This window comes from Chelmon rostratus, chromosome 5 (genome assembly GCF_017976325.1).
Source record: "Chelmon rostratus isolate fCheRos1 chromosome 5, fCheRos1.pri, whole genome shotgun sequence".
Lineage (NCBI taxonomy): Eukaryota > Metazoa > Chordata > Actinopteri > Chaetodontiformes > Chaetodontidae > Chelmon > Chelmon rostratus.
Genome location: NC_055662.1, coordinates 30,283,019 through 30,302,626, shown reverse-complemented (window position 1 = coordinate 30,302,626; position 19,608 = coordinate 30,283,019). Strand labels below are relative to the sequence as shown.

Genomic DNA, 19,608 nt, shown 5'->3' with positions numbered 1-19,608 from the left:
TGTCATGCCATGTGTTTTGTTAGCAAGTCTCTCGTGCTGTCTTTGTCTTTAGCCAGGCCCTGTTGAGGTTTGTGTGTTGTCTTCGTTCTGTGTAAACCCTTTAACCTCGTGTGTGTTTATTCATAGTTTCCTGAGTTTTGGTTTTCTTTGTGTTAAATAAATTTGTTAATTTATATCTGCGCCCCCTTGTGTCTGCTTTGGGTTCAACCCCTTAAAACCCCCACCTTTCCTGACAGTCAACAGGTGATCACATTCGGTTTATTGATTTTTTACACAATGTTGGCTCGTTCATGTGACCACACAGAGCACAACGAGAGGATGTTTGAAAACTTGAACTATTCACTTTATTATTTTGTTATTTATACTTATAATGTAGCAACTTTTATAAGAGTATTTAAATTAGAGAGATTATTATCAGCAGTTTTTACCACATTATAGGTTTCGACACGTGCGACCACTGAACACCCCCAGATTCTTTCTTTACCTTCACGTAGGAGTCACATGGCCTCTGGGATTTTTCCATCAGCCTTCTGGCCTTGTGAACTGTGAAATAGAAAACAGATTTTCTGTCACTGTCTCTGCCTCTGCCTCCTCGTTCCTCGGTTAGTCTTTATCACAACCGCAGAAAACAAATATTTTCTTTTCTGGTTTTTTATAACAGTGTAGTCTCACCGGTCTCAAAAAAGGCAATTTGTTATATTTATCAAAATAAATATCTGTTTTTTATGGTATCTATATTCATATTCAGACTATCTGTCCTTATATTGAGGCCAGTTACTATATTTATCATTTCCAATCCTCTATATTCCAATTTCCACTGAATTACATGATTTGGCTTTAAGTTTCCCACTGATGCAGCATCAGTTACACAAAGCACCAGCCATCTGCACCATCATTGCAACTGGCTCGATCTTTACACTAAAGAAAGGGGGGCCCTTCCTTTCCCTGTGACTCTCATTGGCTGTTGTCGGCTGCTGATATGATGATGTGTCAATCAAAAGGTCAGAGTGCATTAGCATTTGAAAAACAACATTGGAATTACTGTTGTGATTGATCTTCTGATGGTTTCTATCAATCAAATCACAAGAATCTTAGCTTGAGTATAAAAAGTTGAAGATAGCAGTTGTGTACATAGATGAGTGGAGTATTGAACACTGATGGCCTGAAGACGGGCCACTGGAGCGTGAGGAGTAAAAATTGGACACCAACAATTCGTTTCACAAAGCATTGTGGGATTCCAGACAACACAGGACTGAGCAGCAATGCAAAAACCTTTAATTGCATTACACAAATGAGGGTTTTTGTCAGGAAAAGTGATTTTATAATAAACTGACAGAAAAAGTTCGCTAACTGTGGGACAGGAAGTTCAGTGTTTACCTGCTAATGAATCTGTGGAAGAGAACGTCTGCTACAGTTCCTCACCTCAAAGATGACGTATTAAAACAAAACCAAGGTGCTGCTGGACACACAGAGAGTGGGGGGGGCTGCAGCACTGATATAAAACTTTAAATAAAGTAAAATATGCCAATTCAACATTTATTCTGAATATATGTTCATTTTAAACTTTATAAAATGTTGTGTGAGCGTTGAACCACCACAGCGACAAGCCTGAGACAGCGAGCCGTCAGACACTTCAGCTGCTGAAAGGCGTCCTGTGATTGGCTGCACTGGCAGCATCACTTACTGTGAATGACGAGTTGCCCCGCCTCTGGAGTGATTGACAGCTGCAGCTGACCTACAGAGAGAGAGAGAAACGACATGACTGACAGAATGTTTCAGTGATTGAAAGATGTTATTGATCAGTGATTGCTTTTACTTTGGTTCATTCTGATGACTTTAAATAACTGATCAATATCTGATAGATGTGAGACGTAGCCGCAGACGGTCCAGCGCTCTCTGATGCTTTCTTTGGCTTTTTTTGTTTGTCACATTTCGAGCTGTCCCTCTCTGATCCAGTGTGGTCAGGAGGACCCATTAACCTTTAGTAAATCAACGGTCAGAGTTTTTTTAACTTTTCATCGAGCCGGGAACTTTTCCTGAACTTCTCGCTGGAGGAGCAGCAGCTCTGTGGAGAGCACTCATTCAGACGAGACGGCGCTCTGAAGATCTGATCTGATCTGTGGACCTGTGCTTTACTGAAACCACAAGGTGGACACTGCGTCACACCTGCCCAGCTTTCACAAAACCAGGGGGGGCAGAATCTGCTTCTACATGAATGAAGGTGGTGTACAGATGTCATCATGCAGCCCTCACCTGGAGACCACATTCATAAACTGTGAACCCTTTTATTCACTGCAGGAGTTCTCCTCGTTTATTCTGCTTATTTACATCCCACCTCAGGCCTGTGTTAGTGAGGTCACATCACCTGGCTGACCAGGTAACAACCACGGAGCAGAAACATTCAGACTCTCTGCTCGCTGTTCGGTCCATCTTATTCCAACCTACAGGCAGAAACTGAAGTCTGCTAAGCCTGTAGTAAAGACTGTGAACATCAACAGTCTAGTCTCGGTCAAACGTGGTCACCTACAGGTGTTCAACCGCTGAGCCTCGTGATATTTGTGCTGTTTAAAGCACAGCTCCATTTGTTTACACCTGAGAACAATTAACGAGATCTCTCTTTATAAGACGGAAGAGCTAACGGTGCTAACCAGACTGCAGAGGGAGCATCTGTATGATGTGCTGCACAGAGAATTCCCCCCTCTGGGGGGCGCTACAGATCACTGAACGCCAAAACAACCGGACACAGGAACAGTTTGTTGATGAGCAGTTAGCAGTTAGCAGTTAGCAGTGTCACTAACACTATGATGTGTTGATGCAGAGCGGACGCTCGCTGTCACACCTGCACACTTTAAACGTCATCGTTTCTGTCGTTTGTCGTCATTTTTCCGTAAATTGTTTGTTTATCTAATATTTTCTCATTGCTTTGAATTTTTCGTCTTTGCTGAGCTGAATTTTCTTTTTCTTTGTAAGTACACTGAGAGCAGTGTGTCGGCCAGATTCCTCGTATGTGTCGACTGGTCTGAGATTGTAAATCAATAATTGATTAGTTTATTGATCACACCTCTCCCTTTGAATAATGACGGGTGGATCTTCATCCTCCTCCTGGTCTCAGTTCTCCTCCCCTCAGACCTAACCCTAATCCTGGGTGCGCCCCCCTCTCTGCAGGACTCTGGACCCAGAGCTCTCTCAGACCTCCTCCCGCTGGTCATGGTCTCTGAAGACTGACCCCGGACCACACCTGCTTTTGTCAGGGGACCTGCTGTGGACGTGGACCCGACCTAGATCAGAGTAGACAGGCAGATCAATAGGAAGTTCAGGACCAGGATTAGACAGAGACCCTGCCAGAGCGTGTCTCCAACAGACCTCAAAGGTGAGCTCCGCAGTCCTGACTGAGGTCCGGACAGAAGTCTTGATCCTGGTCCTCTTGATCAGGGCCACTCTGACCTCAGGCCTGCAGGACTGGAATTCATCTCCAAACCTGAACTCGGATCCAGCTGAATATCCAGTCCTGACTGTGGCCCTGGTTCTGTTTCCAGACTGTGAAAACCTGAAGGAACACAACAGTAATCAATACTCAGTGTGATCGGCTCTGATTCATTAAGACAATAACAACAATAAAAACATGGAGGTTAACGGTGTCTCTGCTCTCACCGCCTGGTCTCTCTCTTCAGGGTCTGGACTCTCAGGTTCCTCTGTGGCTTGTGTCCTGGATCTTTGTTCTCCTCGCAGCCTCCCGCTGGCCTCATCCCCCTCGTCTCCTCCTCTTCGTACCTCCTCTTGACAGCTTGAGGCTGACTCTGCACCTCCTGCAGGCGGACGTCTCGACCAGAGGGTCTGCCAGACAACAACAGGTGTGACGGTTGATGGTTGACACACGGACAGAGACAAACAAAGTGTTGGCTGTTTTCTAGTGTCCTTCCTTGGTTTACAGACTGGTCTGGTTTACAGACTGTGATCTGGTTTATAGACTGATCTGGTTTACAGACTGTGATCTGGTTTACAGACTGATCTGGTTTACAGACTGATCTGGTTTACAGAGTGTGATCTGGTTTACAGGCTGTGATCTGGTTTACAGGCTGTGATCTGGTTTACAGGCTGTGATCTGGTTTACAGACTGATCTGGTTCACAGATTTCAGTTTGCTGTGGTTCAGCTTCAGTTTTTGATCTTTAAGTTCAAACCTGAGGAAAAAACGACCTGAAGCAGGAAGTGAAGCAGAAGCTCGTCACACTGATTGAAGCTAACGAGGACGGTTAACACACACACACACACTCTCTCTCTCTCTATCTCTCTCACTCTCTCACACACACACACACGCACACACGCAGACACACACACACTCTCTCTCTCTCTCTCTCTCTCTCAAAGACGCGCGCGCACACACACACACACACACTCTCTCTCTCTCTCTCTCTATCTCTCTCACTCTCTCACACACACACACACACGCACACACTCTCTCTCTCTCCCTCTCTCTCAAAGACGCGCGCGCACACACACACACACACACACACACACATTCTTGTGAGGACTCATCACAATCCTTGTTCATTAGAAAAGATCAATTCAGGTTGTTGTTTGTGTGAAACAGCTACATGCTAACATCTTTGTTAGCCGTGTGTCTGAGCAAAAAACTGATTCAGGATCTGACTTATTCGTCTCTTAGGAGGGAAATTTAAAAGAAGCAGAAAACAAAACTGGAAAAACATCAGATGATTCTTTCAGTCGAAGAGGAAACATAAAAAATAGTCTGAAGATTTAAAACTCACAGTCAAAAGCTCTTTTTAATTTACTCTCAGGAGAAATAAAAGACGTCGTTCCTGACGGTCTGTCATTGCACGACACTTTCTAACAGCTGATGAGGTTTCATTCATGATGAAGATGAATGATGAGTTCATTCATCTTAAACTCAAATAAATATGTGATCTTTAATTTGAGACTCTTTTATTCAATAAATCTCATGTTTCTGAGGTAGATTACATTCATCAAGTCATTAAAGGAAGTCTGCTTTTATTTTGTACATAATAAACTCTTTACACGAGTAAACTTTTCATGTTGTTGAATGAAGTTTCCTCCCACAGACACATCAGCATTGATTCAATCCCAACAAAGTTCAAATGAACTGAATGAAGTTCAGATTCAGTCTCACCTTTTTCTGCTGCTCAGAGACACGTCCATGAACCTCCAAATATCCAAACAGATTCACTGTGAGGTCAACAGTGTTACTAACCGCTCACTCTTTTCTTCTAATTTACCCCCAAAGGAAAAAAATTCAAACCAGAAGCACCTTTTCACCTCGTCAAGTTTAGCAAACTGGACCATTTCCTGTCTGCACTTTCAACATAAAAGCTTCTGTTTTACAAAATAAAAGCAATATTGACAAAAAATAAAAATAATCACACCCGAAGGTCCACATACGTTCAGTGAAAGTTGTGGCACCTTCTCATCTTTGTTGACTTCTTTGTTTGATATGATGAGCAGCTTCTAAAGGGACTCTGGTGAGTTTTTTAAGGTCAAGAATGAAGTTTTAATCTCAACCTGTTCACAATTACCAAAGAAAAACCACAAAGAACAACAGCTCCCAGGTCAGTGATAAATGATAAAGACCAACAGGATGTAAGGGTGTTTTTATTTTCTGAATTAAATTCTGATCTGTTTTAACAGCCGGAATCAACACCAGGCTTTTACTGTGAAAAGCACAACTCGGTTTCCTGTGTTGTTGATGTTACTTTCAGTAACATCCTGCTGAGGAGGTCCACATGTGTTTGTCATTAAGAAAGAGCCTCTTTCCACAGCAACAAACCAAACTCCAGTCAGAAATCTGAGAATTTAACACACAGCACACATTTAACTGACTGACAAATAAATGACAAGTAAACATAAAAGAGATAAAACTTTATTAATCTCACAGTGGAGGAATTCAGCCTGCATCGCGTTCCTTCACTTGCCACACGTTTAGTTTTGAATATTGTTCATTGATCTGATCAGCAGTCACACAATGATGATTCAGATTTAAGAAGCTCCGATTCGATCTTTCTTCTGGACCCAAGTTCAAATAATCAGACATTTAAGAAGGAGTTTGTCAGAGTTAAAGTTTGGTGAAATGTTTTTAAAATGATGCAGAAGAATATTTCTATAAAATGTGAATATTTCACCTGACTTATCCCTGAATTACCTGATGCCACTCTGCTCCATTAGCCTCTTAATGCTACGCTCAGATCTTCATTCACAGCATGTGATGTTCCATCCTGTCAGCTGATTTAAACTATTTATTTAACCGGATGATGAAGGATGTGGACGGGTTTGGCAGGGGGTGGTGTTATAAAGACGTGTTTGCTGTGTTGTGGATGAGGAGCTGATCTTTGGCCGAGTCCTGAGAGGATCTGAATCCTGTGAATCCTGGTTTTTACTGACTTTGTTGGTTTTGATGTTTATTTTTATTGTTGTTCTGTAACATTCAGAATTTTCTAATAAAGTTTTACTAAAATTCAAATAGGTTGCCTCTGAGCTTCCTGTTTTATGTTGAAGGTTCACGTTATGTGTCATCTTTTGCTTTACTTCCTGTGTTTTTGTTTCACCTGTGTCTCATTAGTTGTCCTCAGCCCGTCTCTTACCCTCAGTCCGTCAGGTCGTCGTCTTTGTTCATGTGTCATATAAGTGTTTTCCAGTGTTCCCCTCGTGTTTCCTGTGTTTTTGCTGATTTGTTTTGTTTTTCCCCCGGACCTGTCTGTGCCCTGAATCAGGATTTCTGTTTGTCTCTGTGGATGTGTTCTGGACTGTTTGGACTCCTTAGAGGAATTGTTTTGTTACGTCCTTGGACTTAAGTTTCTTGTTAGACACCCGCCTGCCAACCTGCTTCTTCATTTTCTTTGTTTAATAAATTTGTTTAATTGCACCAGCCCTCCTTCATGTCTGCATTTGGGTTCAATCCCTGTCCCCCTGTGACTCTGGGACCTGGAGACTCAGCTGGTAGAACTGCAGAGTTTAGCTGATTCTACAGGAGAACGAGGGCTCTTAAGTCCCCTCAAATCTAAAAAGTCGGCTCTAGCCAACCGGCTAGGTGTGGCAGCACAGGGGGCTCTGGTCAGGTCACGGTTTGGACGCCCCCTCTCGGTTCTTCATTGCTCTGGAAAGGAAAAACAGCCAGAGAAAGATCATTCACTCTCTGCGATCCAACAGGTTCCTCTGAGATCAGGAAGTTCACAGTCAGGTTTTATAAAGACCTGTTCAACTGAGGACTGAAAACCCTGAGGTGTGCAGCAGCTTCTTCGCTGGTCTTCCTCAGGTGGACGTGAGGCCGACACCCTTCATCCTTTAGTGAAACTTACTGCTCTGATGGGCTTACAGAGGGCAGAGCTCCTGGTTTAGACGGCCTCCCTGTTGACTTCTATCAATCTTTCTGGTCTGTGTTGTTTCAGAGCTGAGATCCAGGTGGCGCTCTGCTCTGTAGCAGACGGACTTACATTTGTCAATTAGTCTGTTTTGTGTTAAATGTCATGAATTTATAACGTCAAATAAATGTCAGTGGAAAAATCAAAATTAAATCTCTCTCTCTGTCAGTGTGAGTGGATGTCTCTCGCCCCACTGTACAGCAGATGCTCTCTCTCTCCCTCTCTCTCTCCATCTCTCTCTCTCTCTATCTCTCTCTCTCTCTGTCAGTGTGAGTGGATGTCTCTCGCCCCACTGTACAGCAGATGGTCTCGCTCTCTCTCTATCTCTCTCTCTCTCTGTCAGTGTGAGTGGATGTCTCTCGCCCCACTGTACAGCAGGTGATCTCTCTCTCTCTCTGTCTTTCTCTCTCTCTCTCTCTCTCTCTTTGTCTCTCTCTCTCTTTCTCTCTCTCTCTCTGTCAGTGTGAGTGGATGTCTCTCGCCCCACTGTACAGCAGGTGGTCTCTCTCTCTCTCTCTCTCTCTCTGTTTTTCTCTCTCTCTCTCTGTAGATGGGTGTCTGTTTCCATGACGATTTGAACACACGATGCGTGTTTGAACAGAAAAAATAAAGTTGGATTTGTTTTACCGTCACCTGGAGCCTGAAAACAGAAAGGTATGTTTTTTGATTATTGATCAGTCATTAGTTCGTAAATGTTCTTGTCAGATCAGACTTATATAACAGATATATAGATATGTATATAAATGTGCAGTAATATACACACTATACAGTAAAAATACATCAAGAACTTTATAAGTAAGAGAAATGTAAACATCTAAGGACTTTTCCTCCGTATTGATTTCATTCTCTGCATCTACAAATCTATCGTATCTTTAAATCTTTAAACTACTCAAACATCTAACGAATGACTAGAAGCCCCAGAACAGACGCTGTTTCTGAAGTTTCCTGTATTTTGTTTCCTCAGCATTAGATTTTCACAGCAGTTTTCAGCAGTAAACTTGTCAAATGTGACTCCTCGAATAAAGAAATGTAAGAATCTGTTAAAAAAAGAAAACTCTTATAACAACAGTCGATGTGGTTCGACTGGAGCTGCAGAGATGACAGTGAATAAATTCATCCTGCTGATCTCAGATCTGTGTTTGTTCTAACTGCCCTGAAGGGGTTAGGGTTCGGGAACTGAACTGAACCACACATACTGCTTAAATTTCACATTTAATGTCACAATGAGATGAAATGAGATGAAGCAGTTACAGGTCGGGTTTTAAGGCCTTCTGTGAACCGTTTGTGAGGATTTCCTGTAACACCCTGATCAGTCAGACGTAAGTGAATTTGACAGGAACAGACACTGAGAACCTCCGACCAGCTGCTGGGCTTTACTGCTGACTTCACCAACAGGTGTGTACCAAAAGGTCTCACAGGTTCACATTCAGGTTCCACAGCTGGCTCTTACAGCTCAGAGGGTGCTTATCTGATCTATTGATATCATATTATTCTATCTGACTTTATGGTCATTGTCAGGTGGCTTTTGTTCTCCATCTTATTTGACATTAGAAGAGGTTTTATATAAGGTTTTATTGAGATTTAAGAGGTAATTGAAGAGGATTCAAGTTACTCTAGAGGGTTATAGAGGAGAGAGATAGAGAATGTACTAGGGGTGCTTTACATTGTCCTGGAGGTGCTTGAGATCGTACTGTGGGTCTTTAGGTACAGGTGCAATAGGTAACACAGCAGTGAGTGGGTTCGTTCAGTGGTTTCTGAGAGGTTTCGAAGACAGTTCTAGAGGCCACCAAGAAGGTTCTAGAGGTCATTAAGAAAGTTCTAGGTATCCCTCAGATGGTTTTAGAGGTCCTTGAAAAGGCACAAGGGCTCTCATGGTTGGAAGGCACTTGGTTTTAAAGGTCCCTGAGGAGTTTCTGGACATCCTTGTTGAGATTATAGGTGTCCTAGCTCTAATGGACATTTAGGAGGTTCTGAGGGTCTGCAATAAGATTCTATAGCTATACAAGCAGATTGGAGGTATGGAGATGTTCATGACAGTTCTACAGATCACTGAAGGGATCATACATTTTACTAGAAAGTTCCATATTATCTAACTATGTTCTGGAGATTTATTGGACGTTATAGAGGTCTACAGGACTGATGTAAAGGTCACATATAAAGTTGTAGAGACTGTTTAGATGGAGAGATGTATAAGAGGGTTCTGTTCTATGACACATTTTAGAGGTCATTGTGGAGATCCTCGTGGTCTATTGGGCTGTACCAGAGATCATTTAGGGAGTTCGAAGCATTGGATCACAGAGGAGGTTCTACGGGACTATGGTTCTAGAAGTTCCTTGAGGTGTCTTTATTGAAGGTTGTGAAGGTGCTTGAGTAAGCTTCAGAGATCTTTGAGAAGGGTTTAGATCTCCTCGAGAAGGCTTTAGGGATTCTTAAGAATATTTGGGTGGTCCCTGAGACCGAGTTTTTAACTAGGCTCCATGTGAAGGCAGTGGCTCAAGGATCAGATGCAGATCCTGAGTCTTTGCTCCTGCGGTGGACTCGCCTGGTGAAGATGTGTTTGTGTTTCAGTATGATGCTGAACGACAGGTGGACCATCATGAACAACAGCAGCTCAGAGCTCGACAGCAAGCGGCCAAAGAAACACAAGGTATGTGCTGCATTAGCGGCTGGCATGTTAGCTTGTTGCCATGCCGGCCTGAGGTCCACTATGAGCCCCCATCTTCACCCCACCATCGTCCAACCATCTCTGCCTTAGTCTTCATCATTTGATCAAACTGTGAAGACAGACAGACAGACAGACAGACAGACAGAGAGACAGACAGACAGACAGACAGACAGACAGACAGACAGTTAATTCGTGTTAATCTGGAGTTAAACTGTCAGATCAAAGTGTCTCTAATCTGCAGCAGCTGTCGCCTTCACTGACGTCGACTGAGGATCTGCAGATTAAACACTGCAGGAAAACAGAGAGACGGTTTACACGCCAGGGGACGTGTTCCCCTGATAACCCCCACCCCCAGCTCCAGGCGGCTGGAACCCTCTTATTGGTGGTCGATGTTGTCCACAGCCTGGCAGGGAGACCAGCAGAGAAGCTCCTCGTAAAGAACAAAGTCTATAACTGATGATGTTCAGTAGTTCATCAATAAAACAGTCGTGTGCAGTATTTCTGATTTTGTGTTCAGTTACAATCAACACGCTGGGATGTGTTTTTAGATTCTTTTTACTTATTTTAATTCATTTATTTGTTGATTTTATTCTTCTTTGTTAAGCACCTTGTGCTCCTTTTGAAAGTTGGAAGGCGCTATAGAAATAAAGTTTGATTGATTGATTGATTGATTAATTGATAAATTGTTTTCCTGTATTCGATATCTTATTTTGGTGAGCAAAGGAAGAAAGAACTGCTACTTCATCATTAATTCAATTGAATGTAATTAATCTGATTTGTACCACAATGTCTCAGGTGACTTTGCATATGGAGCAGATCAGGGACGTACTCTTTAATGTACAGCGACCCAAAACTTCCCCCGTGAGCAAGCAGTTGGCTCATTTTTATGTCTCATGAGTACTTTTACGTTTAAAGTCAGTTTATATTGTTTATATAGACCAGAATCACAACATATGTACAGCGTGTGACACTCCCTGTCAACAGACCTTTGATTCGGATAAGGAAAAACACCTAACCCCCCCAAAAAAGAAACTGAGCAGCAGAGGACTGATCTCTGTTCAGGACATGGAGACAGGAAACAGATGTCACGTGTACACATTAGACCAGCTAATAATTACAAGTGATTCAAATCCTGTGGAGAGTGAGGAGTATGGATTCAGGAGCAGCTTCAGGTGTCACCAGCTAAGCAGAACCTGAGTCACATGACCTCCTCCTCTCCACCACCAGACCTGGAAGGACAGGCCATCAAACACAGAGGAGAGGAGAGATATGCAGCCATCAGACCTCTGAACATAAAAATCGCTGCAGGAAAGATAGAAGAGGAGCTAATCTGTCACAACTGAACCACAAATGTTGAAGTTTCTTCATCTTGAAAGAACACACAGTGACTTCCTGTTCTGTGGTCTGTATTGGAGATCCTCCATGTGTTTTTCCATGACAGATGACCCTGGTGTCCACACACCAACCCAATGACACTAATGACACTCTGTACAGAACCTTTACAGTGACATACACAGACTCTTCTTGGACGGTCTAGAGAAGTCCGGTCGTTCTGGTGTTTGGGAAGACCGCAGAGCGCAGTTTCCTTCCTCATGCTCCGCCACTACAGCACGGATGAACAATGATGGAAACTCAGACCGTCTGACCTGTTGGTTCTCTGTAGCCTCTGGCCTCTCCCTAAACTCCCTAAGAGACCAGGAAGATCACCTCTTCCACCAGCTTCAGCAGGAGATGCAGAGACCCAGTTTCTTGGCTCAGCCTGGCAGCAGTTTTCCATGGCCCTGCTGACCTCAGACCTGTCAGCTTGGTCAGTCCAGCTGAGCATTCTGCTTGGTATGAGTGGGCTACGAAACAAAAGTTCCTCCCCAGCATTACCACACTGCTGAGAACAGTCAGTCCTCACATTTAGGACAGTTGTCCAGGCACAGAGGACTGACTGGTAAAAACACAAGGTCTGTATATTGTCTTTACCATCCAGGTCCAGGAGAACTCAAAGTCATCCTCCGTTCTGCTTCACTGTCTGCTGAGCTGAGCATCTGCTGTCAGAGAAACACATGGATGTTCTTAGTTCTGCTCAGGTCACCTAGCACAGCTTCTGTTCTCTGTCCCTCTGTCCATCGTTGTTTAAAGTTCCCTCTCTTAAACTCCATGTAGGACAAAGAGAGACAGAAGAAAGAGGACAGACAAAGAAAAGAACACTCAGCCTCAGTGCTTCACCCATTTTTCTTGGTAGTGTTTACAGGGACCTTTCTCCACTGTAGGGGAAGCCAGTGTTTTTTGTTTAGTCAGCATATTTCGTAGATGAAACCTCTTCGTTTATCCAGCTGTTCAGAACCAACCAGTCTTCTAATCTGTAGACCAGTCACCGCGTTCACATTATGTTGAGCTATTGCATGCACCGTACTAGACTCAGTGGTTTTTGGTTGATACTGGTTAGCATGACTGCTCCCAGGTCTGTCATGATGGACCCTGTATGTCACGGTCAGTAAGCCAGGTCAGAAGCTGTACTACTTGTTTTATTCTTGTAAACATCAAACATTATCTTTAAGAGTTAATGAATCTGTCCACACTGGGAAAAAATCTGTTCATTTACACAGGCTGTCTGCCATGAAATTCATCCTGGAAACCACTGATCTCCTGTAAATATGACTGTTGCTCATCAGAAAGCCGTGACCCGGAGTCATCTCCTGAATGTCCTCATCTTCATCATTTACAGTGTTTGTCTCGTCTGCTGCCTCGCTTTGGTTCTCAGCCTCACTCCTCCTTCTGTCTGTCCACTACTTCCATTTTGTTCCAGCTTGGGGAGGACGGACGGTCCTGCAGCCTGCTGACTTCAGACTCTCTTCTGACTTAAATTACATTTTCAGTGCGGGACTCTTTACAGTATGGTTGTGCCATTGTTATTTAAGTATCTGAATACTTCTTCATGCTCTTTTGATTAGCAGCAAAATACATTCCTCTAGACTTGTAGTGTACACACAAACTTGTATGTAATATTTATGTAGTACTGCAGTGCTGGGTAAATACTGTACTGTAAGCTGACGGTTTTACAACGTTACACCTGCAGTAATAACTGATGCAGTAGATGTTAGTCTGCAGCTGATATGCAGTTAAATTATTTAAGGTGACAAACAGGTGGCGAGTTCAATGACTCATGTGGACTGTGAAAGCTGGTGCATGCTGGGAACTGATGCTAACATGGTAACAGTGTTGCTGAACTGAGCTGACGAGCTGATCTGTGTTACTGTCTGATGAGGCTTTACACACACTTTAATCACACTGTGTGTGTGTGTGTGTGTGTGTGTGTGTGTGTGCATGCGTGTGTTCAGAGATGCTGCAGCTTCCTGTTATGGTCTGTCATTGTGTTGGTTGTCATAGCAGCCGTCGTCACAGCAACAGTCATCATCCTGTATCTAAACCAGTATCCTCTGCCCTTCATCAACAGGTAAACACACTTATCTGACCTACCTGTCTGCCTGTCTGTGTCTGTCTGTCTGACTTACCCATCTGACTGTCTGTTACTGTTGTCATAGTGACAGGAGCAGACTTTCCTCCTCCTCGCCTGTGATCTCGACCAACGCCAAGGAGTCCGGTGCCCTGGTGTCCGTCTCTCGTGTCGCAGACGGAGAGCCAATCAGCATCTTTCTGGACCCGAACTGTCCAGACTACACCGAAAATTTCCTGCGCTGGGAGGCGCTGCAGAGCTCTCTGCTGCGAGCACTGTCCAATCACAACACAGACGACTGGCAGGAGACGGGATTGGTCCAAAAGCTGGCAGAAGAGTTCAAGGTGTTATCAGGCCATGCCCACAACCTGAGGCTGGAAGCCGATTCGCTAAAAAGAGGTCAAGGTGTTCTGAACCAAAGACTGGATGGACTGCAGAGCGAGCAGAGCCGCATCATGCAGGTGAGACAGGTTTATTATAATGCAACATATTAAATATAATACAATTATATGAAAATATCCGACTATTTAAGAAGGGGGACCGGAGGGTGTGCTCCATCTATAAGGGGATCAATATAAAATTAAAATCTAAAATTAATTTTAAAATTAAATCTAAAATGAATTTAATCCATTAAAATAAACCTGAAATGCTCATAAATATATCACAATATATATTATTTATTATCAAGTAATGTGTAAAATGTAAAATATGATTAAATTAATAGTAAATTGAAAAGATTGTCTGGTTGTTAAAGTAAATTAAATGAAAACAAAATAAAAGATGTTGAAATTAACCAAAATAACTGAAATTGGAAAGGTTCGACATAAAACAAAACTGAACTAAACAAAACAAATTAATGAAATATAGCAAAAGTAAAAAAAAATTCTATAATAAGATAAGATAAGATAAAACTTTATTTATCCCCAGCCGGGGAAATTGGGTATAACAGCAGCAGGTGATAGCAGTTGGAACAAAGTACATAAAAAGATTATATATGTGTGTGTGTGTGTGTGTGTGTGTGTGTGTGTGTACTATACAAGTGACTATATAAAAGATGTAGAAAAAATATATAAAAAACATGCTTTGCTGCAATAACTGTGGAAAAAATATAAAATATAAAAGCCTTAAAAATATACTGCCAGAAATGAACAGATTTTTACATGGTTATATAGATAGATAGATAGATAGATAGATACATAGATAGACTTTATTTATCCCAAGGTGGTAAATTGCAGTGCAGCAGCAGCATTACACACAGTGAAATAAGTGAAAATAAGACTATAAAGAACAAAATATACATAATAAAATATCAAAATAGCGAGCAGTAAAAAATTATATACATAATAATAAAATAGCAAAAACATATCCGTGTATATGTAATATAAAATAAATAACCCTAAACATATGTATAAAATAATAAATAATAAAATAAAAGTACAGTAAATCAAATTAATAGTATAAAATAAAAAAAAATAATTATGTGAAATAAAATCTTATGATTCTCTACCTGCCTGTCTGTCTGTCTCTCTTACCTGGACAGGTGTTGTCTGACAGTCACTCAGGTGTGTTGAAGTTAGCGGGAGGTTTCGGTGATTCTCTGCTCAGCCTGCAGAGGGAGACAGAGAGTCTGAGGCGGCTTAACAGTGACCTGCAGAGAGACAACAAGTACAGAGGTAACACACTGTAACACACACACACACACACACACACACACACACACACACACTGAAGCCATGCTCCCAGTGCTCCTGTTTACACAGTCACATTGTGGGGACTCACCTTACTTGTGGGGACAAAATGCAGGTCCCCATGATGTAAATCATTAAATTTAAGGTGAAGACTTGGGTTAAGGTTAGGTTTAGAGTCCCCAAAAGTGATGGAAGCCTAACGTGTGTGTGTGGTTAAAGGTCATGGAGTCACAGCTGTGTCCAAACTGATGGTTGAACTTTAAACAAAGATGGAGTGTGTTGTTGGACTCATTGTCACAGTGACACAGTGAGGTGCAGCTCAGTGAGGTGCAGCCCAGTGAGGTGCAGCTCAGTGAGGTGCAGCTCAGTGAGATGCAGCTCAATGAGGTGCAGCTGTGTGGAGAGCTTAGTGAGGTGCCCCTCCGGTAATGTCGGCATCGTCTTTGACCGGATTGCGTGGGCGCACTTGGTACATACGTTACTACGTCATCACGACGAGCGTATACACACAGACAGACGCCACAACACACACAGGCAGGAGACGAAAACACAAAGCAAGAGATTTAACAGGAAGGGATGGAACGTTTTTGTCAAATTAATAAACCATGTCTATATAAACCTGCTACATCTGTCTCTCTGTCTATCTGTCTGCCTCTCTGCCTGTCTGTCTCTCACTCTGTCTGTCTCTCTGTCTCAGCTGTCAGACCCAGAGACTGTGCTGATGTCTTGGCATCTGGTGGTTCTCAGGATGGAGTTTATTCTGTGTTTCCGACTCATGACCCTGACGGCTTCATGGTTTACTGTGACATGACCACTGATGGAGGAGGCTGGACAGTATGTGGTGCACACACACACACACACACACACACACACACACACACTCACACAGAGTCATGTACACACACACACAGGCTGCAGCAGCTCAGTGTGAAGACTGTTTTAATATATGTATCTAACAATTGTATTATGTTTGCAAAGATGGCTGACAGGTGAATCAGACAAACAGACAGATCAGCTGATCATCATCTGCTGAAAAGGCAACACTTTGAAGGCGAAGACCTAATTTGTGTGTGTGTGTGTGCGTGTGTGTGTGTGCGCGTGCAGGTGATCCAGAGGAGGGAGGATGGCTCCGTAAATTTTTTCCGAGGCTGGGATGCGTACAGAGATGGTTTCGGAAAAACTACAGGAGAACACTGGCTAGGTCTGACTCACACACACACACGCACACGCACACACACACACACACACACACACACCTGTCTGCAAACAGGCTGCTTGCTTATTTACTGTCTGATCCAAAAATAAAATTCAGACGTAAAATAACAAATAGGCAATAAAAAGGATACAAAATAACATACATTTATGTACATTATATACAAAAAGAGCATAAAAATAATAATGAAGGAGCTGCTGAGGGCCCCCACTGTGTCATACAGGGGGTGGGAGGGGTTGTCCATGATGGATGTCAGCTTGGCCAACATCCTCCTCTCACCTACATCCTCAGTGGTGTCCAGAGGACAGTCCAGGACAGAACCAGCTCTCCTGACCAGTCTGTTCAGTCTCTTCCTGTCCCTCTCAGAGCTTCCACAGCCCCAGCAGACCACTGAGTAAAAGACTGCAGAGTCAACCACAGAGTCATAGAAAGTCCTCAGTAATGTCCTACAGACTCCAGAGGACCTCAGTCTTCTCAGCAGATGGAGACGACTCTGGCCCTTCTTGTACAGGACATCTGTGTTGTTAGTCCAGTCCAGACTCTGGTTGAGGTGTACACCAGGTATTTGTACTTGCCAACGATCTCAATGTCAATACCCTGGATGCTCACCGGTGTAGTCTGTGGTTCTTTCCTGTGGAAGTCTGTCACCATCTCCTTAGTCTCACTGGCATTGATGTTCAGGTGGTTCAGTCCACACCAGTGGACAAAGTTAGTGATGACTCCCTGTATTCAAATCGTTCCCCTGTGATACACATCCAACGATGGCTGTATCATCAGAGAACTTCTGGAGGGTGCAGCTGGTTGTGTTGTGTCTGAAGTCCGATGTGTAGAGGGTGAAGAGGAAAGGAGAGAGCACAGTACCCTGCGGAGCCCCGGTGCTGCAAACTGCCACATCGACACACGGTCCTGAAGCCTCACATACTGTGGTCTGTTGGTGAGGGAGTCGATGGTCCAATCAGGTGACAGTCTACTCCGGCTCCTTCCAGCTCCCCCCTCAGCAGTGATGGCTGGATCGTGTTGAAAGCACTGGAGTAGTCAAAAAACATGATGTGGCTCTTCTTGCCTCTCCTGATCTCTCTCTTCAGCTCCCTCAGCACCCTCTTCAGTTCAGTTCTATCCCCAGACTGAGGAGAGGCCCCTCTTTCAGTAGGGGTTTCAGTTCAGGGGACACCCAGGGTTTGTTATTTGGAAACACCGTACCTTTCTGGTCGGCACAGTGTCATCCACACAGACGTTAATGTAGTCTGTGATTCATGTTGTCAAACTGTTGATGTCCTCCCCGTGAGGACTGCACAACACGTCCCAGTCAGTGGTGTCAAAACAGTCCCTCAGTGCCGTACTGGACTCCTCTCACATACCTGATGGTTGGCTGTTGTTTACTCACCAAAGGTATGTAAGCAGGTAGCAGACGAACCAGGTTGTGATCAGATCGGCCCAGTGGGGGGAGGGGTGAAGGGGTGGCATCTGCATACAGTAAGTCCAGTGTTTTATTGTCTCTGGTGTGACATTTTACATACTGGGTGAAGGTGGGGAGAGTTGAGGACAGGGAAGCGTGATTGAAATCTCCAGAGATGAGGAGGAAGGCCTGGGGGTGCGATGTCTGCAGCTGTGAGACCACAGTGTGTAGGAGCTTGCATGCTGCTGCAGTGTCGGCCAAGGGGGGGGTGTACACAGTTATCGCGATGACACGCGGGAACTCCCTTGGAAGGTAATATGGCCAAATGCTAACAGCTAGCAACTCAATGTCTCTTGCACAGCGCTGCTCCTTTACACTAATGTGTACTGGATTACACCATCTCTTGTTCACAAACATCGCTATGCCCCCACCCTTCCTCTTTCTGCACTCCGTCACTCACCTGTCTGCTCTCAGCACATGAAAATTGTCCTGCGCTACACAGTGTGGTTAGCGCCGTTAGCTTCTTCCATCTTATTAGGCAGAGATCTTTCATTCCAAATAATAAGTGACATTATGGATGGTTTATACCGTCGTTGCTTGTCCCGGCACTTCTTCGCCTCCTTATCTCCTTATCTATCTCTCTCTCTCTCTCTCTGTCTCTCTCTCTCTCTCTCTCTCTCTCTCTCTCTCTGTCTCTCTCTCTCTCTCTCAGGTCTCCAGAGGATCTACTCTCTCACAAGGTCTGGTGGTTATGAGTTACGTATCGACATGGCCGACTTCGATAACGCCACAGCGTTTGCTCACTACGCTGATTTCTCTGTTGGTCGGGACTCGGTGAACCCAGAGGAGGATGGATACCCACTGACCGTGGACCAGTACTCTGGGACCGCAGGTTACAAATACTAGTAATACTGCTATACTACTGCATTCGTACACATCACTACACAGTACTAACAGGTGTTTTTTTGTCCTACAGGTGACTCCCTCCTAAAGCATTCTGGGATGCAGTTCACCACTAAAGACCGGGACCAGGACCAGTCAGAGAACAACTGTGCAGCGTATTACCAAGGGGCGTGGTGGTACCGTAACTGCCACACATCCAACCTGAATGGGCAGTACCTGAGTGGAGGCCACGCCTCGTATGCAGATGGAGTGGAGTGGTCCAGCTGGACGGGCTGGCAGTACTCGCTCAGGTTCACTGAGATGAAGATACGACCTAATGCCAGACCGGACTCCTGATCATATGACACTAAACCTGAACCCTGACCAATAACCCAGCCCATACAAATTACCTACAACCTAAACCTGACCTCTGAACTCTGACCAAATCCTGACTCCTGATTCTCTGAGCCTAAAATCTGACCTTTGACTCTAACCTTATCTCTGACCTTAGACTTTGACCTCCAGCCCTTCGACCCTAAAAACAGACTCTGACTGACCCCTGACCAATTTTCTAAAGCAGCTTAAGAAAAAGAGACAACTGTTGTGTTTTACTGTATAAAACAACTCATTTCACTTCTCTCTGGTTCCTGTTCGTTGTGTGTTCTGATCAATTAATTTTGATATTAATGTCAGAGTTGATGTGACTGTAGAGCTGATGGTTGATTAAAGAGTTATTGATCTGAAGCTATGTTTTCATCTGTCCATCCTCTGTTCAGATCAGATCAGAGTTCAGATCAATCATCTCCGATTGGACGAGATCTGGGCTCATATTTATCAAACTGCAGCATCGCAGGAAAGTATAAATCCTTCACACAGTTTAAGAGAGATTTAGAGGTATCTGACTTTAGTTAGAGTGGATCTGTGATGAT

The 19,608-nt window shown here is 43.8% G+C and overlaps 2 protein-coding genes across 2 annotated transcripts in view; one reads left to right on the top strand and one right to left on the bottom strand.

Annotated features, from left to right (window-relative positions):
- Positions 1-5,246, bottom strand: part of LOC121606726 (regulator of G-protein signaling 3-like) — a 44,489-nt gene extending 39,243 nt beyond the window's left edge. The window contains exons 1-6 of the mRNA XM_041937231.1: positions 5,149-5,246; positions 3,652-3,834; positions 3,364-3,547; positions 3,062-3,278; positions 1,685-1,735; positions 485-543 (exon numbers count right to left, since the gene is read on the bottom strand). Of these exons, the coding sequence (XP_041793165.1) occupies positions 485-543; positions 1,685-1,735; positions 3,062-3,278; positions 3,364-3,547; positions 3,652-3,834; positions 5,149-5,177 (723 nt within the window). The 5' untranslated portion in view covers positions 5,178-5,246. The remainder of the gene's footprint in view (positions 1-484; positions 544-1,684; positions 1,736-3,061; positions 3,279-3,363; positions 3,548-3,651; positions 3,835-5,148) is intronic.
- Positions 5,247-9,959: 4,713 nt separating this feature from the next.
- fibcd1a (fibrinogen C domain containing 1a) lies at positions 9,960-19,248 on the top strand. Its single transcript, XM_041937158.1, has 8 exons — positions 9,960-10,037; positions 13,385-13,500; positions 13,589-13,961; positions 15,041-15,173; positions 15,886-16,022; positions 16,293-16,389; positions 18,510-18,689; positions 18,774-19,248. The coding sequence occupies exons 1-8, from the start codon at positions 9,960-9,962 to the stop codon at positions 19,034-19,036; spliced, it is 1,377 nt and encodes a 458-aa protein (XP_041793092.1). The 3' UTR covers positions 19,037-19,248.
- Positions 19,249-19,608: the final 360 nt, after the last annotated feature.

Bases quoted from the DNA above. Each gene is read 5' to 3' on its own strand.
- fibcd1a (XM_041937158.1), top strand. From the start codon at position 9,960: ATGATGCTGAACGACAGGTGGACCATCATGAACAACAGCAGCTCAGAG. The intron at 16,023-16,292 runs GTATGTGGTGCA...GTGCGCGTGCAG, and splicing joins CTGATGGAGGAGGCTGGACA to GTGATCCAGAGGAGGGAGGA. The intron at 16,390-18,509 runs GTCTGACTCACA...TCTCTCTCTCAG, and splicing joins TACAGGAGAACACTGGCTAG to GTCTCCAGAGGATCTACTCT.